Source organism: Filicampus tigris, chromosome 12 (assembly GCF_054856515.1).
Source record: "Filicampus tigris isolate MCC_2025a chromosome 12, RoL_Ftig_1.0, whole genome shotgun sequence".
NCBI lineage: Eukaryota > Metazoa > Chordata > Actinopteri > Syngnathiformes > Syngnathidae > Filicampus > Filicampus tigris.
Window position 1 is genome coordinate 2492791 of NC_141228.1, and position 27422 is coordinate 2520212.

At 42.4% G+C, this 27422-nt stretch overlaps 1 protein-coding gene across 3 annotated transcripts; it reads right to left on the bottom strand.

Moving 5' to 3' along the window:
- Window positions 1-3522: 3522 nt before the first annotated feature.
- Window positions 3523-27422, bottom strand: cp (ceruloplasmin). 3 transcript variants are annotated; one of them, XM_086046781.1, is made up of 24 exons: window positions 27213-27422; window positions 25735-25979; window positions 25443-25655; window positions 25149-25322; window positions 24981-25072; window positions 23762-23924; window positions 19940-20078; window positions 19704-19843; window positions 19193-19333; window positions 19050-19094; window positions 18741-18955; window positions 17250-17400; window positions 16838-17050; window positions 13816-14020; window positions 7293-7432; window positions 7010-7138; window positions 5643-5749; window positions 5521-5576; window positions 4810-4881; window positions 4385-4476; window positions 4107-4246; window positions 3964-4020; window positions 3685-3790; window positions 3523-3618 (listed from the first exon to the last, which is right to left on the bottom strand). In XM_086046781.1, exons 1-24 carry the CDS (start codon window positions 27368-27370, stop codon window positions 3593-3595), a joined length of 3219 nt encoding a protein of 1072 aa, XP_085902907.1. In that variant the 5' UTR covers window positions 27371-27422; the 3' UTR covers window positions 3523-3592. The 3 variants fall into 3 exon arrangements, with proteins under 3 accessions (XP_085902907.1, XP_085902906.1, XP_085902908.1); XM_086046780.1 differs by having other exon boundaries at window positions 19704-20078; XM_086046782.1 differs by lacking the exons at window positions 3523-3618; window positions 3685-3790; window positions 3964-4020; ... (3 more) ...; window positions 5521-5576; window positions 5643-5749 and adding an exon at window positions 5809-6077.

A 27422-nucleotide genomic window follows, 5' to 3' on the forward strand; every position in this document is an offset into this window, starting at 1 on the left:
AAAGGTAAAAAGTATAGTGATTTAAAACCACCCCTATAAGTATAACATTTCCCAAAACTTACTCAAATAAATGTAACAGAGTAAATGTAACTCATGACTACCCACCTCTTCTTCTAAGTGTGCCAAGAGTGTCATAGAAAAGGGAAGCCAAGCAAGAGAAAGGTCACAGCAAAATAACGGCCGGCTCAAGTCACCTATCTAATCATATACGCCAAAGAGGCCAAGTCTAACATGAAGTGTTTACAGAAGTAAATATGGACCCGTGTTTAGGGGCTCATTTTCATCTCATATTGCCAGAGTAGCAAGGCGGGAGGATGTACAATATTTAGGGATATGAAGCGACACTCCTCGAACTCATTTATTGGAGACGGCATCTTTAGTAAACGGCACCTTTAGTAGATGTCTCCACTAAATGAAGAGTTCGAGGAGGTCATGCCGTGCGTAATAACTTCTTTCTCTTCGTGACTGAATTATTACTACAAATGTCAACTTAATGCTTCATGTTTCAGGTGGGATTAAATTAAAGTCAAATGTGAAGACAACAACTGTTACTCAAAACAACTTCGCAGATTCACGGGGGTGTCAGTAATCTCTCCCCTGACCGTGCGGAGAAAAGGTCGGATGTGTGCGGGTGGCTGAGCGTTCCTACTGCAGACGCATCGCACCCATATCCAGTTTACATCCACATACAAAAGAGGCCCAGATCGGATGTGAAAAAATCAGAATTGCACTGTTCACACTGTAAGAATAAAATCCCATACGTGTCACATATGGCTAAAAAAATCTGAATTTAGCTTCAGTGTGAACATAGCCCAAGGCAGATAGCAATTTTGGATTCTAATAAGTCTTGTGGTCACGATCGATGAAGTGGCGAGGTGGACCCAAATGCAGGACAATGAGACAGGGGGTAGGTGCAGGTATTTTAATGACACGTGACAGAGAACATGACTGGAGACGCAAGGCTGGATGTGACCTGAGATGCAGGGCTGGATGTGACCGGGGTAGCGTGGCAGGATTTGACAGGGGTAGCGTGGCAGGACTTGACAGGGGTAGCAAAGATCGACATGAGCGGGTGAGCGGGGAAGTTAGACTTGATGTGAACAAAACAAATCAATGAGGCTTCACAAAGTCACAGACAGACTGACAGCATCGACATAGACATCAACAATGACCCGACAAGGATTGAACAAAAACTAGGAACTTAAATACGAGCATACTGACGAGACAACAAGAAACACCTGGGCAAGACACATGAGGTAGGAGGGAGTTGATTGGCTAACCCTAGGGAGTGGAATGCACACAGGTGGACACAATAATCACTGACGAGACAGACACAGAAACACTGAGAAAAACATGAAACCAAAAATAAACCCAAACCAACACAAATTTGGTCTCTAAATTGCCCCTAGGTGTGATTGTGAGTGCGGATGTTTGTCTCGGTGTGCCCTGTGATTAGATGGCAACCAATTTAGGGTGTCCCCTGCCTACTGCCCGAAGACAGCTGGGATAGGCTCCAGCACACCCCGCGATCCTTGTGAGGATAGGCGGTATCGACAATGGATGGATGGATATTCTGCTAGCACTCACAGCCACATACACCATGTTGAGGTGGTGTTCCTACTTAGGTTTATTTCTTGTCTCATTTTGATAGTACTAGTAGGCACAACTAAGATATATTTAATAATTCATAAAATGCAAGTGAACCTATAGTAAAACTGCCCGATGATGGCTGGGATAGGCTCCGGCACGCCCGCACAAGGATTAGCGGTACAGATAATGGATGGATATCTACCCCTATATATATATATTCACTGAAACAATGTTACAGACAACCTATTCAGATGAGAAAATTGCCTGTGATTTCAATGTGACTGACTTGGCATTGGTCATATAAATATATATTAGGGATGTTCCAATCGATCGGCCACAGATTTTTGTGAAAAATTATGTGAATTGAATATTTGACCCAAGGCTTTTATTGCCGATCAAAAAATCTGATCAACCGCAACACATATACACATATAGAAACATATATATTAAGGCGGCACGGTGGTCGACTGGTTAGCACGTCCACCTCACAGTTCAGAGGTCATGGGTTCGATCCCGGCTCCGGCCTCCCTGTGTGGAGTTTGCATGTTCTCCCCGTGCCTGCGTGGGTTTTCTCCGGGCACTCCGGTTTCCTCCCACATTCCAAAAACATGCATTGTAAGTTGATTGGATACTCTAAATTGCCCCTAGGTGTGATTGTGAGTGTGGATATTTGTCTCTGTGTGCCCTGCGATTGGCTGGCAACCAGTTCAGGGTGTCCCCCGCCTACTGCCCAAAGACAGCTGGGATAGGCTCCAGCACGCCCACGCTAACTATTACTTGTTTATAGTTAATAAGGCCCGGCTGGTGCAGTGGAGTTTGGGGGACGTGACCTACACATGCAAAAGCAAGTGGAAGGACATCATATGGAACAATGCCCACGCGCCGCCTCAACTTTTCTAGAGCTAATACCTTTACCCAATGCCTGCCATGGTATAGCCTACCTGTTTTATAATACGCGTTTGTTTACAGATAAAACATGAAGTCCCTCGGCCGTCGTACCAAGTTAAACGCCTCACAATCAGATTTACTCTGCGGCAGAAACTGTCAGCACCTCTAAACTTCTGATCCTAGAATCGACCCCTGTGTCAGCCATACCTGTGCTGCCTGACATGGATGACTGAGACTGTAGTACAAGATGTGGGGGTGTTTCTGCAAGGTATAATTATGCCAAACAGGAAGAGGTTGTGACTCTGTACCGTTTCAATTGTGTTACTTACTACTTATTACTTATTACTCCACAGGTCACATGCTTCAGGAAGATGAGGAGTTGAATGTATTATTTGTAGGTACACCAATAATAAAATAGTTACATTTACTGTACTGCTATAGTGATCAGTTTAATTTACTATGATCATTTGCTATGTATAGCTATTGTATATGAGATGTGCTGACTAAATGATAACGCGTTTGATGCATTGTCTATGCACTTTAAGTATTGACAAAGAAAAAAAATGTTGATTTAAGGAAGCTGTTTAATGCCTCAGAGTTCCTAGTGGGCATCTGATGTCAATTCAAAATCAATATGACATCAAAATCATGCAGTTTATGTCAATATGACAATATGACATCAAAATCATTCAAATTATATCATGTTGATTTTTAATTGACATCAGATGCCCACTGGGAAAGCAGGTAAAACTAACACTAATCCTACCACTCACCTGGCTCTTTTTTTTACTGATATGCTGCAAATAAGGCTGACATTTCAAATTCAGTTTGCTTGTTTGTGAGGGACAACGACTTCAACTCAACATTTAATCTCAAATTCATGTGCGTCGAAATGTTGCAGGTTGAGTTGTTGTAGTTAGACTGCCCCCTGCTGCAAAGTTACAGTCACTACAGTCGACATAAAATCATTATGAAACTACTTTATTGCATTCAAAATTTCATAAAGATGTCGTGAATCGTGTAATAATTGAAACATATAGACTGTTTGTATTATTATTATATTTTTAATGAACATGTATTTGAAGATGTGTTGTGCTCTGGTTTCTCCAACGTTTTAACCAGTGAATCCCCTCTTGTTCACTGCAAACAAAAATACAGTTACATGCTAGCACATATGCAATACCCTTACTGTCACTGTGTACTCACCTTTTTCTCTCACAGTATACATAGCTATTGTGCCAGCTTTAATATGGTCAGTTACATGACAGTGAAGCATCCAAGTTCCAGGATACTGAGGACGCATTTTTACCGTCTATACAGGATAAAGGAAAGAAGAAGAAGGGAAAAAAAACATCTAAATGTGTAGGTTAGAACGGATTTGATCTTAAAGTAAACTAGACTTACTGCAACAACACATATTTAGAGTACAGTATTCAAGCTTTAGGAGAATGTTGCTTCAGCCAACAATATGAATGACAGCTCTACCTGGAAGGTGGCTGGAAAAAGCTGAAACACATCAGTAGTGTGCGGGCCTCCACCCAGCTGGCGAAAAAAAAGAATATTGGAGATTTTAGTTTTCAATCTAGTAATTCCACCATATGGCAATGCAATGTGTGTTTTGCAAGTACCTTATATTCCACACTGTGCCCATGCCAGTGTACACCATGTATGTCCACCTCATTGCCCATACCCATCAGGTACCAGTAGACCTTATCTCCCACCTCCATGTTCAAGCCGTTCAGGTTGGCGTATACAAAACCATTAATGGCTACATTTATGCACAGAATACAAAACGAACAGTTTGGAAATTAAATCCCTTAAATTGCAGGTGCTACTGTATTTAGAGGACGTACGTAACACAGAATTGCTTTTAAAGCTAATTATGTGCTTGATGTGCTTTGCTGACCATGCATCTTGTTGCTCTCTATGAAGTCTTGGTCATCCTTCAAATTTGGTCGTGGGTTCCTGATGTGGGTCCTGATGTTTTCATCCAAATACCTGGTATATAAACACTACCCATTAAGCCAATGTTTTGAGATAAATAAGTATTGAAAGTGGAAAAAAAACATGAAACATATTATAACATATAACACATTTATTTCTGCCATTTAGTCATAGAGCATATTCATTCTGGCTGTCACTATGTGTTGCTGGCATAGATAGATGAACAAAGATACATAATTAGTAGTAAATACATAATATTTTTCACAAGAGTTAAGTGTAATTTGATGATCTCTCACAGCACAGTGGTGTTGAACCACTTTTTTAGGAGACTGTTATTTGATGTGCTAATTCAACTAATTTATTAGATTGTTTTGTAAGTATACTCACCAACTCTCATTCTCATCAAATACCAGCATCAGCAATGCAAACTCTTCTATTTCCTTCTTCAGGCCCAAACTCCTTGAAGCGACAGTGCGACGTACATGTTAGCATGAAGTGTTATTTAAAGGGGAAGTCAACCCAAACATATTTTTTCCCACAATATGTTCTATGTAGGCCCACTAGTCCAAACATGGCATTCTGATTAATATTGCATTTGTGGAATATGGGAAATCCACCAGTTTTTTTGCTAGCTCAGGGGCCGGCCATTTTGTCATTTCTGTCAACTGAAGACGACATCGAAGTTGCTTAGGGCTCAGAAAACGACCAATCATGGCTCAGCTTCAGAAAACAGTTGAGCTGTGATTGGTTGTTATCTGAGCCCTGAGCAACTTCTATGTCATCTTCAGTCAACAGAAGTGACAAAATAGCCGCCACCTGAGATGGCTAAAAGTGAGTGCATTTTGCTGCTTAATTTATGTTCCACAAACGCAATATTAATCAGAATGCAACATTTCAACTAGTGGGCCTGCATATGACATATTCTGGAAAAAAATCTTTTTGGGTTGACTTCCCTTTTAATGATATTCCCCAAGAAACATTACAAATCACAGGTCCAGTAATTTTAAATTTTGACATCACACAAACGCATCATGTAAGATAAGTTATTATCGAAGTGTTACCACCAATGCCAAAAAATCAATATGCAGAAATCCTTACCTGGCCCAACTACGTCGACAGATGACCAAGGGACCAATTAGACCACTGTACAGGTCCTGGCAGACAGGGAGGTAAAACGTCAATGTGTGCGTGAATGTGTGCGTGTGCTGTCATTAGCACACCTTGGCAACGTCCACTGTGGAGTAGTATGCTGACACAGAGCACTCCTCTTGCTCAGTGGTCGGTCCTGTATTCTTTGTAATATACCACTCATAGGTGTGAGTCTCACCTGTAAAACACGCACAGCATTTGACACCTTATGTCATCAAGGTGGCATTAAAATTAACTAGAATTTACAAGTGAAGATTTAATAATAATAATAATAATAATTCCTTTTATTTATAGGCGCCTCTTAGGGCACTCAAGGTTACCGTACATCTTAATTAAAAGAAGCAGCACAATAAAAATAATGGCAAATGATAAATAACATTAAAGTGAAGAACAGTCTGGAATAGGTGTGTTTTGAGTCAAGTTTTAAAGAGGGTGGTCGTGAGTTCCAAAAGACTGGGGCAGAGCGACTGAAGTGTACTGTCGAGGATGACACCCAGACTTGTAACCTGAGAGTAGAGGGAAACAGAGGAATTGTCAAGTGTAATGGAAAAACTGTGTGTTTTGGCCAGAGTGGACTTGGTAGGATTTCAGTTTTATCACTGTTGAGTTGTAGAAAGTTGGATCAGAACCAATGTTTAAATTCAGAGAAGCAGTCAGAAAGAGAGGAAGAGTGGCAGTGGGTTTGGCAGAGAGGTAGAGCTGGGTGTCATCTGCATGTTCATTTACAGAGGTGGGCATTCCTTCAGTCACTGATGGACACCCGTTCTGCTGATGAATGATGGGAAATTTAAAATGATGGGAAAATTAAAAAGGAAACGACGGACTGATGGAGGTGGGTTTTCTTCCGTCAGTGTAATCGTGACTAACCGGCTCAAGTACAGACAGATGTGAAACATATGTGAGTTCTGTGCGTGTGTGCGTGCGTGTAGGTGTGCTTGAGTGTAAAGCTCTGTGGGGAGGAACCGTATGATATACATGTAGATACATGGATATATGGTGCACTCCATGTACCATTTTAATCATATTGGATTTTTAATCTGTTTAATTATGATGTGTTTTTTTTGGGGGGGGCTACAGGAGTGAAAATAGATGGACTGGCGAACCGGTGAAATTTACTGATGGAAGTGATGCACAATTAAAATAAGATGAGGGACTGATGATTACAATTTGGTTCAGCTTGAAAAAATGCCAGACTAACAATGACAGATGACCTGGCCGCTGACGGATGAAGAATGACAGACAGGCAAAATTTTGGAAATTGCCCACCACTGTTCATTTACTAAAAAAAAAATTTAAAAAATGTGACGATGAAATTGTTAATACAGTATGCCAAATCAAATTCTATTTCCTATTCCATTTCAACTCAACAAAGGCAAAGGCAGCCAAATCAATGTGTGTATGTATTTTGTTGTGCAGTCATCATGAGGGGTTTGCTTACCGGGACTAGTATGGTAAACATTTGTGTTTTCTGTCTTGACTCCATGGGCATGGATAGAATACGATCTGGATGCCATGTTCTTGAAAACCACCTTTACTTTGTCACCAACGTCAGCATGGATCATTGGACCTAAGAGACAAGTAGATTTGGTTACCAGAGTGAACATTTTGGAGACAAACAAGTTGTACAAGTTGATGATGAGTGATATTCTGTGCAATTCCTACTTTTCACAGTTTAATGCAATGTGAATCTAGAAACATTACGTTACAGGATAATAGCCTACCCATAATACCAAGATGTTCCATGTCGGCACCTCTTTCCACCTGCTTGGAGAACTTGTCATCGCTGAACTGTCGATAAACGACCTTCTTGTATCGTGAGCCAATGAAGCCACCTTCTTGGTCAAGAAAGACAGATGCTGGACTGCAGGAGTAGATGCGGGTTTTATTTTGAGCCTTACTATATACTCCTTATATACTCCTTACGTTTTGCACATTTTATTAATAAATAACATTTGTACTGAATATATATTCTATTCAAATGATCAACAAACAGTATTTACGTGGATGTTTTGCCCTTCAGTTGTTTGTTACTTTTTCAATAAATTGTCATGGTGATACGTGAGAGGTATACTTCCGATTTTGAAATATAGAGGGCAGTCCATTGTTTCACTCAGCAAAAACGTCCAGAAAAGAAATGGATTGATAGAAGACCCAGAAAGTCATTACTGCATTAGCTTGGATCTGCATTTTAGTAAAGTGAATGTTATCATTTTTCATTAAATAGGCAAGGCAAGGCAAGTTTATTTGTATAGCACATTTCATGCACAAGACAATTCAAAGTGCTTTACATAAAAACATCAAAAGCATTATTACAGAAAGAGGAAAAAAAACATTAAAAGGGATGGTTGGGCCGGGATAGCCATGTTTTCACTAACAAGTTCATTTTATATATTTTTTGATCAGGAAAATGAAAATAGTTATTTACTATTTTATCAATCAATTTGGGAGAAATTAGGAAATGAGTGACTTCATGAATAACGCCCCTTGTTAATGAGGAGAATGGCCGCGCCCCCTACCATTCTATCCTTGTTCGGTCGGAGTCACTGGAGGAACCTAGTACAAACCATCCAATCTAATCCATTGGAAATCATTGTACTTTCATTGCTTATAAGGTCCATGGTTGGTGGATGGTATCCGGCGCCACGCAAGTGGCAGCCCGCTACAGCAGCTCCTGCTCACCGGTGAGCCTTTTCGTGTGTTTTTGTACCTTACTATTACTCTACCTCAGCCGCGCCCCCATTATTTACAGCCGGAATCAGCTGTTTGCACTATGTGCTAATCCCGCGCCGGCTCCCGGGGCGAGACCCGATATCCCCCGTGAGCTGAGGAGGAAGAGACGAGGATCTCGTGCGGGGGTTAAACACCGGAAAAGGAGGAGACGATACCATCCCTACCTCCTGTCTGTTATCATGGGGAATGTTAGATCCCTCCTCAACAAGATGGACGAGCTAGCGGCGCTTACCCGGCATGAGAGGGACTTCTAGGAGGCTAGCCTGATGCTATTCACGGAGTCGTGGCTAACAGCGCTAACGCCGAACGCGGTCGTGGAATTGGACGGCTTCCAAATCATACGCGCAGACAGGACGCTGGAGAGTGGTAAGAGGAAAGGAGGAGGGCTGGCTGTGTTTGTGAACGATAGATGGTGTAATCCTGGGCACACCCCGATTAAGGAGCAGCTTTGCAGCAGGGATATTGAGCTACTAGCTGTTGGCATGAGGCCATTCTACTTCCCGCAAGAGTTTAGTCATGTGATCGCGGTGACCGTCTACGTCCCCCCCGCTGCCAACGGTGACACAGCCTGTGATGTCTTGACTGCAGCAATGAGCAGGCTACAAACACAGCACCAAAATGCCCTGATACTCATCTCTGGTGACTTCAATCATGCCTCCCCTTCCTCCTCTCTGCCTTCATTCACACAGTATGTCACCTGCCACACCAGAGACAATAAAACCGCTGGGCAAAGCTGATAACAACCTGGTGGCTCTCCAGCCTGTGTAAAAACCTCTGGTCCGCAGGCAGCCAGCTGTGAACCGCACGGTTCAGAGATGGTCTGGAGAGGCCGAGGAGGCCTTAAAGGACTGCTTCAGCAGAACTGTGTGGGAAGTATTCAGCGATGCTCACAGGGAAGACATTAGTAGTCTAACGGACACTGTCACAGACTATATAAATTTCTGCATGGAGAACACCATACCCACTAGGACAATAAGGTGTTTCTCCAACAACAAACCCTGGATCACACCAAACATAAAAGCTCTCCTGAAGGAGAAGAAGAGGGCTTTTGCGTCAGGCAACAAAGAGGAGCGGAAGATTGTGCAGCGCTAGCTGAGGAGGAGGATCAGAGAGGGGAAAAAGTCCTACAGGAAGAGGATGGAGGAGCAGCTGCTGCAGAATAATGCCAGGGGAGTCTGGAGGGGCCTGAAGACCATCTCAGGCCACGGACAACCCAAGACCTGGGGGGGGGGCCTGCAGTGGGCAAATGAGCTGAACCCCTTTTTCAATAGGTTTGATCAGATGCCTGCCCCCACTCAGTCTCTCCTGCTGCAGCCTCCACCTACTCCTCCTGCTGGGTGTGTCACCCCCTCCCCTCTTCTCCACAGTCTTCAGCTCCCAGCTACACCAGACAGCCACCAATCCCTCCTGCCCAGCGTTGGCCTTCACAACATCTCAGGTGAAGAACCAGCTGAAGAAGATGAAGGCGAGGAAGGCAGCGGGTCCAGATGGTATCAGCCCCCAGCTCCTCAAATCCTGCACAGACCAGCTGTGTGGAATTGTCCAGCACATGTTCAACCTGAGCCTGAAGCTGGGCAGAGTCCCCCAGCTGTGGAAAACATCCTGCCTGGTCTCAGTGCTAAAGACTCCCCACCCGAAGGAGCACAACAGCTTCAGACCAGTGGCGCTGATGTCTCACCTGATGAAGACCCTGGAGAGACTGGTCCTCATCCACCTGCGCCCTCTTGTGAGCTCCTCAATAGATCCACTCCAGTTCACATATCAGCCTGGCATCAGTGTGGATGATGCCATCATCTACCTCCTCCACACTTCACTCTTCCACCTGGAGAAGGCGGGGAGCACTGTGAGGATCATGTTCTTTGATTTCTCCAGTGCTTTCAACACCATCCAGCCCAACCTATTGGGAGACAAGCTGGAGCGGGCGGGAGTGGCCCACCACCTCACCACATGGATCCAGGACTACCTCACAAACCGGCCACAGTATGTGAGGACACAGGACTGTGTGTCTGACGTGCTCCTCTGTAGCACGGGGGCCCCGTAGGGAACTGTTTTGGCTCCCATCCTGCTCACCCTCTACACCTCGGACTTCAACTACAGCACCCCTACCTGTCACCTGCAGAAGTTCTCTGACGACTACGATGTATTTTTATCCAATGCTGTTCCTTACATTTCACTGCAGCACTGTCACTTACTTAGAGTATTTTTCCTCTGTACCATGTACAGGCTAAAATGAGTGTTCCTCATACTTTTTATGTAGATGTATGTTGGTGTGTCTGAGTGTACATGTGTATATACACATAGTTACTGCGTATATTTACATAGGTTTGACCCTGAATGTTTGCCGTTAATGTTATACATTAATGGGTACATTATGCCGCCGTCCCTGTGTGACCTATATTCGACGAGCGAGGCATTTAACACCAGTCAGGATATTTACAGAGACTGAAGTGGGAATGAGTAGACGTGTACATTTATTTGGATGAGGATTGGCCACAGTTTTTCGACCGACAACACGCCGTCCAATGGAACGTAACAGCCGAAATGGTGCGTTCCAATGCGGCCACACTCGGCTGTGGAATCGGATGCGCACGTTCAAGACACCCCCGGGGATCGATGAGGTCGAAAAATAATAAGCCGAGCTCCTAAAGGGGACGGGCTAATTTGTCGTAAATTTAATCATAAAAAAAGCCCTTAAATCACTACAGAGTCTTTTGAGGGGGGCATTTTAGTATTGATGTCATTTTTATATGCAAACCTATTATATAAGTGCCAATGTTAAGATCATCCAAGTGTCATTTTAAGAATTACAAAAATCTAAATCATGTAGAAAATTAGATTGAAATGATTAAAAGCAAGATAAGTTAAAATAAATAAATAGATTTGATGCATAAGCGCAAATGGTACTAGGGGATGGGGGGACACGCCCCCCTTAGAAAAAGACCTCAATACGTCCCCCTCCCTTTCTCCCCCCTCAACTGTCGCTCATAAGGCGGCAAAGATCCCCGGTGAAACAGAGAGGACTTGTGTATATATCCAGGCGGTTATCGCCGGTTTCAACTACTGATGCATTTACAGTAAGTTAAACAAGAATGTCAGACCAGTACCTTCAAGTCAGTATTTCCTTTTTCTGAAGACAGACCTCCAACGCGGCATGGCAGACGAATCTTTGTCTGACATAGATTACATTTTTTACTCAACACTACGTCTTCCTGATTATTGGTAGGACTAGGAAGCTCAGGGAGCGCAACTCCTTCATTGTGGTATTGAGATCTCTATATTCAGACTCTCGGTGGAACATGAACACACTGTCGACGTTGACGTGAGCCAATATTAGGGCCTCTCGTCCCCCTCCACAGGACTCCCCGACACGGTAAAATTCCTTCTCCATGTCCACAAAGCATATGTAGACTGGTTGGGCAATCTCCCATGCACCCTCCAGAAACTTCCCGAGGGTGTATTGCTGGTCCACTGTTCCATGGACAGAACAAAAACCTCACTGCTCCTCCTGAATCTGAGATTCGACTTTCTGATGTAGAGTGGTACCTCTACTTACGAAATTAATTGGTTTTGGAAGAAATTTCTTTAGTAGAAAATTTTGTCAGTAAAATCCGTTCCAAGCCCCCCAATATTCAGAAATGTTTTATAAAGCATAAAAATGCATAAAAACATGTAACAAATACATGTTACAATTAGATTATTGCACAATAAAAGAGAGTTGTGCTTAATGTAAAAAAAACAAAGAATAGAGTACAAAAAATAAAAATGATGGTCGTTTACCTTTTTAATTGCTGTCCTCATCGCTTTTTGCCCTCTTTAGTTTATGTTCTCTCTCAGAGGTGGTTTTTGCCTGGCATTTTGTAAAGAACTGATTTAATAATGTGGCGACTGTCGATACATTACTGTCATATTCTTTGGCGAGATCGACCAAACGCATCCCCTTTTCATACTTTTCTATTATCTCTTGCTTTGTTTGTATGGACAAAAAACGATTTTCTCCTTTGTTTCTTTTCCTTGTTTCTAATTCACGTAAAACTATCAGAACACCTCATGGCCTGAGGGGCGAATGACGAGGACACTGCATAGACATATCTATCTACCTATCTATCTATCTACCTGTCTATCTGCACACACAGGCACATACGATCAAGGTCCCTCTTAGCCAATGGGATGCCAGGAAGATGCTAGGCTAGCCAATGGCAGAGCAGCTATGAGTATGTTGCCTTCAGGAAACTCCAGAGCTGTGAGTGGCAGCCCATACTGTATTTTTACCTTTCTTATCTTGAAATTTCTTTCGTAACAAGAGGCAATATTTTCCTGTTGAGGAGTTTCGTAACTTGAAAATTTCGTATGAAGAGACGTTCGTAAGTAGAGGTACCACTGTACTGTACAATCTAACGCCCCCGAATAGACCTTACCAGGGAGTTGGAGAAGTGTGATCCCTGTAGTTGGAACAACCCCTGTTGTCCCCCTTCTCAAAAAGTCAAGTCAAATTTATTTATATAGCCCTTAATCACAGGAAAGTCTCAAAGGGCTTGAATGCCGACAGCATATACACGACATGGCAACCGCTACCCCCGGTCTGCCAATCCAGGGGTACTGTTCCTGATGTACACGCCATGATGCAGAGGTGTAGCATTCATCTTGACCCAGCAGCTGCCTCCGGGGTCCCACAGGCCAAAAAGACCAAATAGGGCTCCTTCAGCTTGACGGCATCACTCACCGCTGGTGTCCACATGGGTTTAGGCATTGCCACTATGACAGTCACTGACTACCTTATAGTCACAGATTCAGTCATCTGTCTCAATTCTCTCGGGACGTGGTCCAAGTAAAGCCGGAAGTGAGAGTTGAAACTCCTTCTGACAGGGATCTCTGTCAGACGTTCCCAGTATTCTTAAATGTTCTACTTGCACCCCAAAAAATGTCAGATTCAGGGCCACTGTACTCTAAGTAAAACAAAGTTAGTCTGGAACACTGCGTCAAGGCCTTTGACCGCCACCCAGCTGGAGTTCCTCTAGACTCCTTTGGCCCCTCCCACAGGTGATGAGCCTATGGGAAGGGGGACCGACATTGCCTCTTCGAGCTGTACCTGGCTAGGGCCCCATGGGTACAGGCTCGGCCATCAGTCACTCGTCAACGAGCCCGACCTCCAGGCCTAGCTCCAGATGGAGGCCCAGCTAACTGCATACAGGAGAGGGAAAATGGTGTCCGAATTTGCTCATAGGAGGTCATTTGATCTGTGGTTTGTATGTCACCTATGACCTATTTACCATTAGTAACCTTGCCAGGTGCATAAAACCCCAGACACTTAGGCCTCATTGGGACACACAAAGCATTCTACTATGCCAAGGTTTAGGGAGGAGAGATATACAGTAAATTCTACAGATTTTATTGCAGCTATAAAACTTAATGGAACTGGAAAAAGACAAAATATTTTATTAGTTCACTCTAGTTCTCAGTGGTTCAGTTCTCAAGACAAAAATGTTTACGCTTGACTACAAGTAAAGTTGTTGTTACCTTTGCTGACCTCGAAACATTTCAGCCTCCCAAGTACGATTTGGTGAGTAGTCCCAGTCCATCTCCATGGCGGCAACGTAGTAGGTTTTAAAGTGGAACATTGTCTCACCCTGACGCTGCAAAAAGCTGCATTTCTGTACAGTGTAGTTGGCTCTCATTCCTCCACGGTACTGGTTGACCGTGGGTGATGCCACTTCAAATTGACCTGGAAAATGCACACAGAGATGAATAAATGCAATATCTAATTCGTCTTTTTTTTAGTTTAGTTGAGTACATGTACAGTATTGAGCAAGATATCCAGCCATCATTCCATCATCTTCCGCTTTATCCAGTGCCGGGTCACATGAGCAGCAGCTTTAGCGGGGAAGCCTAGACTTCGTTCTCCCCAGCCATTTCCAACTCTTCCAGTAGAATCAAAAGGCATTCGTAAGTCAGCTGGGAGACATAGTCTCTCCAGCCAGAGTTGTACCCGGGACTCCCTCCCAGTGGGACGTGTCCGTGGATCTCATCCCCAACCTGGACAGGGCATTCCACCATTCAACTCAGGACCATGGTCTCACATTTGGAGGTGCTGATTTTCATTCCAACATGAACATCCCGTACTGTGGGCGTCTTGATACCTCATACTCCCAAAGCATCCTCCACAGGATCTCCCGAGGTACATGCTCGAATACCTTCTCCAAGTCCACAAAGCACAGATAGACTAGTTGTGCCAACTCCCATGCGCCCTCGAGTACCCTGCTGAGGGCGTAGATGGGCTGAGGTTGAGGACCGACCCTCCTGTCGGGCACCCCTGAATAGACCTTACCAGGGAGGCTTAGGAGTGTTCCCCCTGTAGTTGGAACACACCCTCCGGTCCCCGTTCTTAGAAGGGGGAACCACCACCCCGGTCTACCAATTCAGAGGCATTGTCCTCAATGTACATGTGATTTTGCAAAGGTGTGTCTACCAGGACACCCCCACAACATTAACAACAAAACAGCAAGATGTATGACAGTGAAACGAAAAGCAAACTTGACGTTTACTGAACTTTAACTGGCAACGATGGTTATTTGGGGGTGACTGGACACTTCATTGATGGTAAAGTGAAACTTCAACTCGTTTTACACTGATCTTCGTGAAAACAGAAGCCAGGCACTTGGCTGATAAATGCGCTGAACAGTTTGCTTAACGTGGCAAATGGGTTAATTTAACACAAGCTATCCACTGATAAACATACAAACATACCTATTACATTATACTGTATATCTTACTTTGGGGCTTTTCTCACCAATTTTCAAGTGAGATTAAAAATTTTCATTTACAAATTGAAGAATGACATTAATGTAATTAATTAAGGTAATTAATTTGATTAATGAATTAGATTAATTTACAATTAATTAATAAAATAATTGTTTAATCAAATAATTAATTAGACTAATTTAAATCAGATTAATTATTATATTAATTAATCTGGTTAATTACTTAGTTTAACAATATATTGTATAATTTGATTATTAATTACATCAATTCATTAATTGATGGTAGTGTAACCCTTAAAGGTTCTTCCTTATCTTCGAAGGCCGTGGTATGGCGGGTTACAATATAGCTTTGACTTTATGTATTTCTTCTGGCGTCTTCCTTGCTAAAGACAACCGACACGGCAGGACAGTGTTTTGTTGCGCCTTTATTCAGAAATGAACAGCCTCGCTCGAATTCACCTCTCTCAAGTGCGCCGTACCAAACTCAAAAAGGAATAAATACTTAAGCACAATATAGATAATTATATACTCAAAAAACAATATTGCCGCAATTTAGAAAAATAATAAATACAAAATAATATGCCGTTTGCTCCAAATCAGCTGTGCGCGACCACGAGCCACACGGGACAATCTCAGCAGTCCACTAACTGTTTCTCATTGATTTAACTCACACAATTTACATTAAAATATACCCACAACAGAATTTTAATAAACAAAATACCTTTATTAGACACTCGAGCAGCGATCTAATCTTTTTAGTCGATGAAGTCATTGCCAGAGCACAATAAAAGTGACATCCGCAAAAATGACTGCTCTCGTAGTTCTAAATCCAAGCGCCGCTTGACCAACAAGTTGCCCTCAAGAAGAAATAAATATATCTGTCGGAACAACCAATGTAAATGATTATGTGTATGCGTGCGTGTGTAGGTGTGTTTGTTTTTGAAAGGGCTGAGGGGCTGTTTGTGTGAGTTCAATCCAATGCGTGTTTATTCAATTGAAGGGGAGGTCAACCCAAACATTTTTTTTTTTCAAGAATATGTTCTATGCTGGCCCCCTAGTTGAAACAAGGCATTCTGATTAATATTGTGTTTGTGGAATATGAGTCAAGCAGCAAACTCTAGCCATCTCTGGGGTTGGCCATTTTATCACTTCTGTCGACTGAAAATGACATCACAGATCCCCTGAGGGCTCAGATAACGACCAATCATAGCTCAGTTTCAGAAAACAGATGAGCTGGGATTGGTTGTTACCTGAGCCCTGAGCAACTGTGATATCATTTTCAGTTGAAAGACGTGACAAAATGGCCGTCCCCAGTGATGGCTAAAAACAGCTGGATATTCCACAAACGCAATAATTATCAGAATGCCTTGTTTCAACAAGTGGGCTTGCATAGACCATATTCTTGAAAAAAAATATGTTTGGGTTGACTTCCCTTTAATAAAGTATTTGTATAAGAAAATAAATCCTCTTATTCGTGTTAAGGTTATCAAAATTCAAGAAAATAATGGGACAGAAATATCAAAGGATTTTTTTTTACAATAAATAAAATGTGCGATTAATTATGAGTTAACTATGAAAATTGCGATTAACTACAATTACATATTTTAAGCGATTGACAGCACTAATATATATATATATGGGCATCCCCTAGTGCCCTCTATTGATGAACCGCCACAACATTTACTGTGCCACACATGGACTAACTTAAAAACCTTTGGCTGATTGGCTCACACAGATGTTAATTCTCACAATTTTTCTTGGTACAATGATGAGACACGCACCAATACTGTCGGGCTCCATCGTCACGGTGCGTGAGATGTGTGGAAAAACAGAAATGGCATCCAGTCTGTTCTGGCGAAAGATGAAGCGATTTCCCTGGAAGTAAAGACTGTTGATATCCGTCTCTGAGCCCAGTCCTGACAGGTGCCATGTGACTTTATCCCCCTTACACATAGTCAGGCCTTGGAGGTTCCTATACACATACCCATTGATGGCTGAAAAACACAGAATTCCAAAAAGGTTAAAAACATGCATGTGTGACTAAAATTGATGAAATAATAATGAAAAAGTTAACATTTTAGTGTGGTGTTCAGCAGTTGAAGGCTAAGACATTTGGTTCATGTATGTTAATAATTCACATTGAGCTAATGGTAAAAAAGAAAATTTAAGTTCAGTATAATAATGATTGCCTACAATGCATCTTGTTGCTCTCGATGAAGCCCTCATCCTCCTTGTTAATTGTGGTTGGAGCTATGGCGAAAGCACGAATGGTATCATCTAGATACCAGCTCAGGTTTTCATCAAACACTGTGGCCAGCAGGTGAAACTCTTTCTTATAGTTCTTCTACAAGGTGGAGAGAAGAGAAAGAAAGCTGATAATAGGGCATTCCATCCACAAAAAAAAATACTCTATTCAATCATCAATCAATCAAAATGCTTTATAAGTAGAGTAGCAATGACAGAGTAGTAATAACAATCAGATGCACCGATAAATGTGATTTGCCATACCATAATACCTAGGGGTGGGAATACCATAACGTTATAAACAATGGATGACTATATTATAAAACATGTTCTTCACAAACCCTTAATCTTCTTTCTCTTTCAGCGAGCAATATTCAGTGCTGGGTGCACACCAGTTAAACATCCTCTTCCATTTCTCCCTGTCCTCTTCATCTTCTGCTCGAACTCCAGCTGTCTGCAAGTCTTCCCTCACCACATTCCTGAATTTCTTCTTTGGTCTTGCTCTTTGCCTCCTACTTGGTTGCTCCATTTCCAGCATCATTCTACTGATATTCTGAATGGACTGTCTCTCCTCTATACATGTCCTAACACTCTCAAACTGACTTGTCTCCAACTCTTACAGTCCATGCTCCATCAGCATCATTCCAAAAGGGAATCTCAGCATATTTAACTCTGCCACCTCCATTTCTGTCTCCTGTCTTCTGTTTATCGCTACAGTATTTGTATTTTTATTTTATTTTTTTTTTAAAGTATACAGGGACAGTGCATATAAATTAAATAATTTGCCGTAAATAAAACAGATTATAGCCAGTGGCTAATTTGCATCTGTTGTCCCTGTGGCAGGTTGATGTAATAACATCCTACAAGTTTAAAATACAGTACAATTTCAGAGAAGAAAAAAAATACAATAATGGACAGCCATAAATACATTGAATAAGACCGAGTATGAGTATGATTTGTAAAGTGCTACAGTGCTAGGTTTCATACATGTTAAAGTGCTTTAGTGCTTGAATGTTAAAGTGCTAGGTGCTAGAGCCATCTGATGTCTCAAGTAGTAAGATACTATTGCACTTCAGTAATGTACACAGATGTTTGTGGACGCACTAATAGCAGTATTCACCTACATATTTGTTTGTTTATATATAATATCACAAAAAACACTACACCAAATTACAGCGCAACAAACATTTCCAAAGACATAGTCATACACATAAATTACAAACGGATCAAAAGATGATTTCTCCAGTAGTGAGACAACATAACTTGTCTCACTACCATATGACAACATAACTACCGTGAGACAACATAACTTGTCTCACTACCGTGTATAAACCTTTTCCTTTTCACTCTCGCAAAACCCTTTACAGACTCTTCACAGGATACCCTTATTGTAAAACAATAATAAATCAACCAAAATGTACACTTTGATTCCTTTTTTACCTGTATCCCCTTTTTAAGTGAATTAGGTCGACAGACAAGCATTGGTCCGACCAGTCCGGAGTTAGTGTCTTTTACAGGGTCTACGCCTGAGTAGTACAGGTAGGTCAGACAGTCAGCCTCCCCTTGGACCGGTCCAGCACCCACAGGCACAAGCCACTCATATGTGTGCGTTGTCCCTGGTGCAACCAGAGCAGCTGGAGGAGGCGTCACTATCCCTAATCATACACAAATGTAGTGTGTTGGTTACAGCTCACAAAATGTAAACACAAAAGGGCATTTGTCAAGTTTATGGACGATCACATCACTTACTCTTTTCATGTTTTAATTCTCTTAATTTTTTTGCAGCGTAGGACTCTAAATGAATGGAGAAGACGAAAAACAGTACCATGGGCAGAAGTTAGTTAATATTCACATGAAATGCTAGCTCCACCATGCAGTAACAGTGTTTAAACCTTCTAATTCATTGTGATAGAGCGTCCCATCTTGTTCAATACTGTACTGTACGCCATGCGGCTGTATCGAGTAAGGCCGACTGGCCTTATTCTTGAAGACCACCTTGATGGTGTCTTTCTCTTCAGCTCGCAGCACAGGACCTGAGGGAGACACAAAATTGGAATATTTCAAATGGAATCTTGTCAAGGTGGCATTAGCACAGGGCTAAATTTATGAAAAAAAAATTGTGAACAGTACAGTTTTAAGAGTGCGTTAAGTATGTAATCCGTACGTCATGCAGTGTGTTTGTAAAGTCTACGGTCGCATAATGGATATTCCAATCCAAATACTGTGTGTATGTGGCATTAAAACCGTTCATTGCTTCATTGCGTTTTTAGGCAGTCAAGATCGGTGAAAATTTTATGAGTCTACTATTGAGTTTGTTTGCTGTAAAAACCGAATCATTTAGCTCATATAAAGTATGCATTCTTTGTCGTGGTCCATCTGGTAATACAAACCAGCCAATATTACCCAGAATTCCAAGGTGTCGCTCCTCTGGGCTACGTAGCATCTTGGTCAGAAAGGAGCTGTCAGTGTATTCCACATAGCGAACCTTCTTGTAGCGACTTCCAATACGATTCCCACCTCTGGTCACAAACATGTCTGCCTCACTGCGCAAAGACACACAAGCTCCAGCATTACCGTGCATGCGTGTGTGTGTGTGTCCATGTGTGTACGTGTACGTGTTCGCATGTGTTTTGATGAACCTGTCGGTTGGCAATATTGGAGCATAGTCCCAGACTTCTTCTTCCGCAGCAATGAAGAACTCTCTGAGCTGACCATATGGATGAGGTTTGTGGACATTTGGAAAACACTTTCTGATCTCAAATATAGCCTGCATGCCACCTTCATAAAAACAAAAGCCATAATAGTCAGATGAGCAATACAATTGGTGACTGAAATAGTAGGCCTACAGTATATCGCAGTGATGCCGCTAATGCTAACTTGTTACCTATCACTGTTACCGTGACATGTTACTCCAAAATGGGCATCCCAGATAGCATCCATCCATTCATTACCTATACCGCTTATCCTCACAAGGGTCGCGGGAGTGCTGGAGCCTATCACAGCTGTCAATGGGCAGTAGGCGGGTGACACACCGAATTGGTTGCAGCCAATCACAGGACATACAGAGACAAACAAACATTCACACTCACAATCACACCTAGGGGCAATTTAGAGTGTCCAATTAACCTAGCATGCATGTTTTTGGAGTGTGGGGGGAAACCGGAGCACCCGGAAAAAACCCACACAGGCACGGGGAGAACATGCAAACTCCACACACGAAGGCCGGAGCTGGAATCAAACCTACGACGTCTGAACTGTGAGGCGGACGGGCTAACCAGTCGACCACAGTGCTGCCTCACAGATAGCAAAAGATGTTAAATCAATGTTGAATTTGGTTAAGAAGGTTGATTTTTAATTTTTAAAATGTGCATGTAGATTCTGGTTTAGATGATGGTTGAATCAATATTCATATTGTGTGATTTGCGGTTGAAAAGCAAACATTGACTCAACATTTTATCAACCTTGGGCTTTCTGTATAATTCCTACTTTAGGTTTCAACGTAGATTCAATACTTATGCCGAATTCATTTATATATTTATTTCAACAATTGATTCAACCAGAGCTGGGCATTGTCCTTCCTTTCCCATCCTGCATATTTAATCAACCCACGTGGTCACGGCCCATCCCTTGTCAGCGACAGCGAATTGGCATCGAGAACATAATTTTCACGTTACACTAAGGTATGAGCAGAGACGGTGCCAAACGAAGTAAAAATATCAAACAAAAATAACTGACACCCACACGCCCACCGTGGTGATTGGTGAAATAAAAATAATATGGGGCACATGTAATCGCATCTGTACCGCAAGGTACACAACACTTTTATTTGTTATTTTTTCCTAACTCGGCTGCATGCCAGGAGTGTGGCCTTCGCGTGTGACGTGGTACCAGTGAAGTCCGTTCTCGACGATGTTTGGCTGGCTCCGACCGACTGGAACCACGCGGGTCGATTAAATATGCACGAAGGGAGCTCGGGGACGGCAGAGCTGGGCAGTCCGTCCCGGGGCCGGACCGGTCGGACCCTCCGGTCCGGCCGGATGCCCATTTTTGGTGCGAGGGGTGGGGACTGACAAATTGTAAAAAAGGGCGGACTACGCATGGCCGGAAGTGGATTTTAGTCTGGCCCACTAATCGCCCCTCATGCCTGTGACTTGATTGCGAGGCGGCCATATTTAATCTCAGCCTACTCGGTGAAAGGCTTCTTTTTAGGCATCTTTCTACTCCCGCATCGGTGCAAGCGACAACTGCCGCATTGATTCACATGACCGACGCATTGTGCTGTTGGGGACAGCACACATCAGGAATTGTTGCTGCTCTGATCGGTCCATTATGTCACATGGTGCGATGACGTACAGTTTCCCGCAGAGGAGAGGATGCACCACGCAGCTCGTTGCCGCTGCAAAGCAAACTAGTTTGGCAGCGGCGTGGGTGTATGTCACGTATGTGTGTGTAAAGAAGCTACTCACCCACGTTCCGCCTTAGCTGCTACCTTCCAGATCGTTTTCGCAATAAAATTAAATGCATCTTCTAGTCATTTCGGTCCCTTTTATGGTTGTAGCAGGCAAGATATCCATTGTTGTCAATGTCTTTTTGAAGCGACGCACCCTGACTTCAAAACAACTTGTGTCCACGAGTATAGTCAAGCTGCACGCAGCAGTCAAGGATGACGCTAGCACATGAAGGTGGAGTTTATACACTTCTTCTGGCGTCTTCCCTACTTCCGGAAATACGCCGGAGCAAACCTGCTGTGTAGTAGTTTGCTGGTATGCTTTTATTTTGAAGGCCGGGAAGTGTGAAGGACGGGAAGTGTGGAAAATAAATAAGTAACTTGTTGAATGCTTGCAGACTTGTGGTCTGTTGGACCCAAATAATTACACAATATGACAAAACCAACCCCAGGGCTCGCAATGGAAGTAAGCACACGCAGTAGGGTAAGTACTAGTGGCGTGTTTGAAGCACGTACATAGCAGGTATGAATAGTAAATTAAATAAACCTCTTCCGTTAGCATCTCTCCCGCGGCGGCATCATGCGCGTTGTTTTTTTTTGGGGGGGGTGGGGGGGAAATTTTTAGGCATAAGGACGGGGGGTCGAGGCCGGAAGGTTACCCAGGTCAAGGGGGGAGGGTCGCACCGTCAAAAAAGAGTCAAGTGCCCAGCTCCGGGGGACGGAGGGACGAAGCCCAGCTCTGGTTTCAACCCTCTTTGATCTGTGATGGTTTCCAGTAACGGCTAATCTAACGTGTTACTTTTCCCAGCCAATTAATCAGGCTAAAGTTACTCATCAAACTCGCATAACGTTACTATGTCATATTTTTTTTACTTTGATAAAGCTGATTGCCAGAATTCCAGCTGGTAAACACCTTTTACCACCAAAAGCAATTTAATCGCCTCTGGGTCCCAGCAATAAGCAACATACACGTATTATGCATGCAGTAAAAAAAAAAAGTAAAGAATTAACAAAATACAGGAGCACACCTGATTCCCAACGTCCTATTATTCACTGAAGGCACTCAACAAACATCTATACATTATGGAACAGAAAAGTGAACTCGTACTTACAGCTGGAAGTGAGGCATTGTGGGAGCCTTCAACTTTCACATTTGTGTCTCAGGGAGTGACATCATATATGCACATGACATGTTTTCAGCGCCTTGACAACTCCCATGTCCATACCATACCACATAAACAACACTTGTTAAAGGGAGGGATTTGCGTTTTCAAGATGGAAATAAAAGTCGCTATTTTGGAGTTTGTGTCCGCTAAAAAGAAAAATATTAGGGTTTGCTGCACACTGTGCTGTCAACAAAGTGTTGTCTAGCTTCAAAAAAAACATTACATTAAAAAAAAAGTGGATCACAGTAAGCATTAAAGCTTATAGAGAAAGTCCCGTCAGATTGTGTGACTGCAGGATGTCCACAAACTTAATGGTTAATTTATAAACAATGTGCAATTTAAATACTAAGATTTGCCATTACAATATCAATAGTTAAATATGTCAGGTAAAGAAATTGTCCATTCCAAGTTCATCAAAAAAGATTGCTTTTATTTTATATTTCGTTTTTGAAAAAATATGTTCAGTAAAGTTATTTCATTTTATATAAAGGACAAGTAGCCCATTTATGTTATGTGAAATCCAGAAAAGACATGCTTTAAAAATACAAATAATTATGTTAAGTCAAAAAACGGTCTTTATTTTATTTTTAATAAAAACAAACTTCAGTCATCGATGTCACTGTTAAAAATGCACTTCCAATTAAGTGGTAAAAGCGGGTGTCATTTTTATGTTAAGGATGGTTGACGACAACTGCTGAATGCAACTATTAATGTAACTAGCAATCTAACTTAGTTACTTTTAAAATCAAGTAAGCACTAAAGTGACTACTTTTTCAAGGTAACTGTGACAAAACTGAGTATATGCAGAGGATCTGCCAATCAGGAACAAGGAGAAAGAGAGAGCCTACCCATCAGATGATCGTTAACAGTGCACGTCAGCAGCCAGTGTCCAGGGTTGTCTGCCATCATCTCAGCTGTGGTGCTCGAGCCGGGGAAAAGGCTGACTGTGTCTGTGTGGTGATTTTCGCTTGTCAGGATCTGCCCGTGGAAATGAACTGAATGCATGTCAACCTGGCAGGTGAAGAAGATGTCAGTTAAATATGTATTTGTTCCGTAAGCTTCATATAGTCCTGATCTGTCCCCAGTGTGGGGAGGATTGAATGTCATCATCTTCTTTCTTCTTACTTATAAGTACAAATCAACAGTGGGAAAAGTAATAATTGTATAAATTTACAGCCAATTAAATTCATGTGTACCTCAAATTTTAATTTGTCTGATGATTTGCAGCAAGGTGGCACAATGACTGACTGGTTAACATGTGCTTCACAGTGGTTGTGAGTTCAAACCCGTTCCCCAACATTCCTGTGTGGAGTTTGCATGCTCTCACTGTGCCTGCATGGGTTTTCTGCCGGTACTCCGTTTCCTCCCACACTCCAAAAACATCTAGGTTAGCTGAAGACTCCAAATTGTCCGTAGGCAAGAGTGTAGCCAGATATTTTTCAGTGGGGTGGCCAGGGTGACAAAACACCTCAGTGAAAGGTGGCCCTGCATGTGTGTCATTTTTTATCATACCATCCACACTCAGGATTTCATTAAATAAAATTGACAAATATCCAGAACAATAGCCATCACAATCATAATCAGGGGTGCATATTAAAATGTTGGCGTGGTCTTCAAATGAGCACCAGAGGTTGCTGTTGGCCCACTGACCTCATGGATGACTTGTAGCACATCCTGGCAATGTTTGTGTAGATATGTCTTTTTAATATAACTGAATTAACTTTTTTCAGGGTTTTCACTTTTTATTTCCTAATTATGACAACATAAACAGGCTACAAAATGGCAGCTTATTACAACAAAACTACGTACTCTTTCATAAAAAATATTATAAACAAAACAATTTACTGTTTTATAAAAAAGACATTAAAATTCTTATTCAACACAATTGAGTTGCATGGCCCGTTTGAAAAATTAATTGGCCATCTCTGACTTGCAGTGTCAGATGTGTGATCAGCTAGTTTAGCACACTTCTCTAGGGCAACGTTCCATGCCCAATCTTTTTTTGCACCGTGGACCACAAGGGCATATTTTCAAATCATCCCCATCCTAAAATCATTGGTGAGTTACCTCATTTCCTAAGCCAATCATATGCCAGTGGATCTTGTTCCCTTGGCACATACTCAGTCCAGGTAGGTTACCGTAGAGAAACCCATTTATACCTGCAACCCAATTTATACATTTTGAGAACAGCTACGGTACGTGGAATCCATACAATATTGGACCCTCTTTTCTCACCATGCATCTTGTTACTCTCGATAAACTCTTCATCCTCTTTCAGGCCTCTGGCAGGGTTTGCTATATGTGTCCTGATGTTGTCATCTAGATACCAGCTGAAGTTTTCATCTGACACCAAGAATATGAGAGCATACAGGTAGTCTGCTGAACTGTCACCATGTATGTCCAGACTTCCTACAAAAAGAGAGGTAAAAATTAACTCAATTATATAAATAATATTTCCTCATGTTTTTGTATCTTCGCTACAAAGAAAGGACACTCACCCCCCCCAAATTCTCTACATTTATCAAGTACCTGTCTTACAGAGAATGAGGGGTCCAATCAATCCTGAGTTTATATCTTTTGGAGTGGACACATGGGAGTGATAGAATCTGGTTAGGCAGTTGCTCTCTGTTGGTTTTGGGCTGTGGGAATGTCGCAGTGTCCACTCATAGGTTACTGTTGCACCAGGAGCCACTGAGTCATCTCCCTTCATCTCAGGTGGGGTACTATCAGGGTACAATGCGCCTAAAAAAAACCCCACAAAGACAAGATCCCACAATTTTATGCCTCAACTCAATTTGACAACAAGACATTCATTTCTCACCCTCACTGCCTTTGCTGTAGTTCAGTCCATGCGGATGGATGCTGTACGGTCTGGACGCTGTGTTTCTTAGGTGGACAATCAAAGTGTCTCCCTCTTCAGCCATCAGCAGGGGTCCCAGGTAGCCCAACCAGGCTTGTTTCAGCACCTCTGTTGTGTATGTTGCATCACTGTACTGCTTATAAACAGCCTTCTTGTAGGTTGAACCGATTCGCTGTGGGCCTTTCTGAAGAAAGACTGCAGCATCTCTGCAGAGACATCCAAGCACATAGAGAAAATCATATCCATTCAGTCAACCAAGCTGCAAAACGTGAGGTAACATGGTCTCCTTTTGCAGGTCAAAATCGTTCACAGCAACGTAAACAAAAACAAATCATTGTAATAGTGACTACTTATGACTGTACAGTGGTCCTTGTCCATTCCAAGTTCATCAAGTGGAGACTTCACGACCCATTCATCATTTGCTAGAATGCTTCGACTAATTTGGTTCATTGGTGAGCTGGAGTCTTATCTGACGCACAATTATTCACATTCATCTATGGGTAAGCTCGGGTCTTCAATTAGCCTAACCAACATATTTGTGCAATGTGGGACCAAGCCTGAGTACTTCAAGAAAAGCCAAACAACAATAAAGGTAGAACTGGCAAACTCCACTCAGGAGGACCAGAGCCGACATTCGAACCCTAAAACCTAAGATTTACAAGACAGTTATGCTCACCACTGGCTCACCATGCTGGCACAAACTATACTCATATAGTAACATAACTCTAAATTAAATACGTGTAAATAAGTACACAGAGTGTAATTAACCTCTGCTATTGACTGACATTTGTTGGTGTTTTGGTCGAATGTTTTGATTGGTCATGTTAAAATATTTGTGAACAGGGGCGGGTGGAGGGGGGTGCAATTGTCTGCTCAGTACTGTGCCATATTTACTGGAAATGCAGTTAATACATCCTATACATCACCCATTTCAAACTCAAGGCCCGGGGGCCAGATCTGGCCCACGACATCATTTTATGTGGCCCGCGAAGGCAAATCATGTGTGTTGACTTGACATGTTTCTTTCAAATTGGCTTCACTTTTTACACTACATATGAGATATTGCAAGCACTTGTTACCAATCCCTCCTTTCAAATAAATTGAAAATTAGTTGAGCAAACTATTTACTGGCTTTTGATTTCAAAACTAGTCATACCAAAAACTACAATGTGTCCTGTGACAAAAATGAGTTTGACACCCCTGCTATACATGTAGGCCAGCACACGCTCCCGGTCAGGTAGTCAAATACTATTGACAACCACAAATACATCAAGTGGGAATTGATCTCACGCCCATTAAATCACCGACGTAAACCACTACACTTTCAATGGTCATGACTTCAATCATCCACAACTAGGTCCACCGTCTAATCACAGAGTTTCCAGATTGAGGCAGCGGTACCAGTTAAAAATACATCATGGGAAAAAGTCAAGCCTTACTCATCTTCTTGGATTGTGTGGTTCTGTATGAGGTTCATCCCGCTCGGTGCGTAATTCCAATTAACTTCCTCTATCCTGAGAAAATATTCTCTCCTCATTCCAGATATGCATACTGGTGCACAGCACAGCAGAAATAAAAGCAACAGCGACTGTGGCATTTTGACAGAGTACTTCCACGCATGACAGTGTGTCAATCTGTCTCATTGGCAT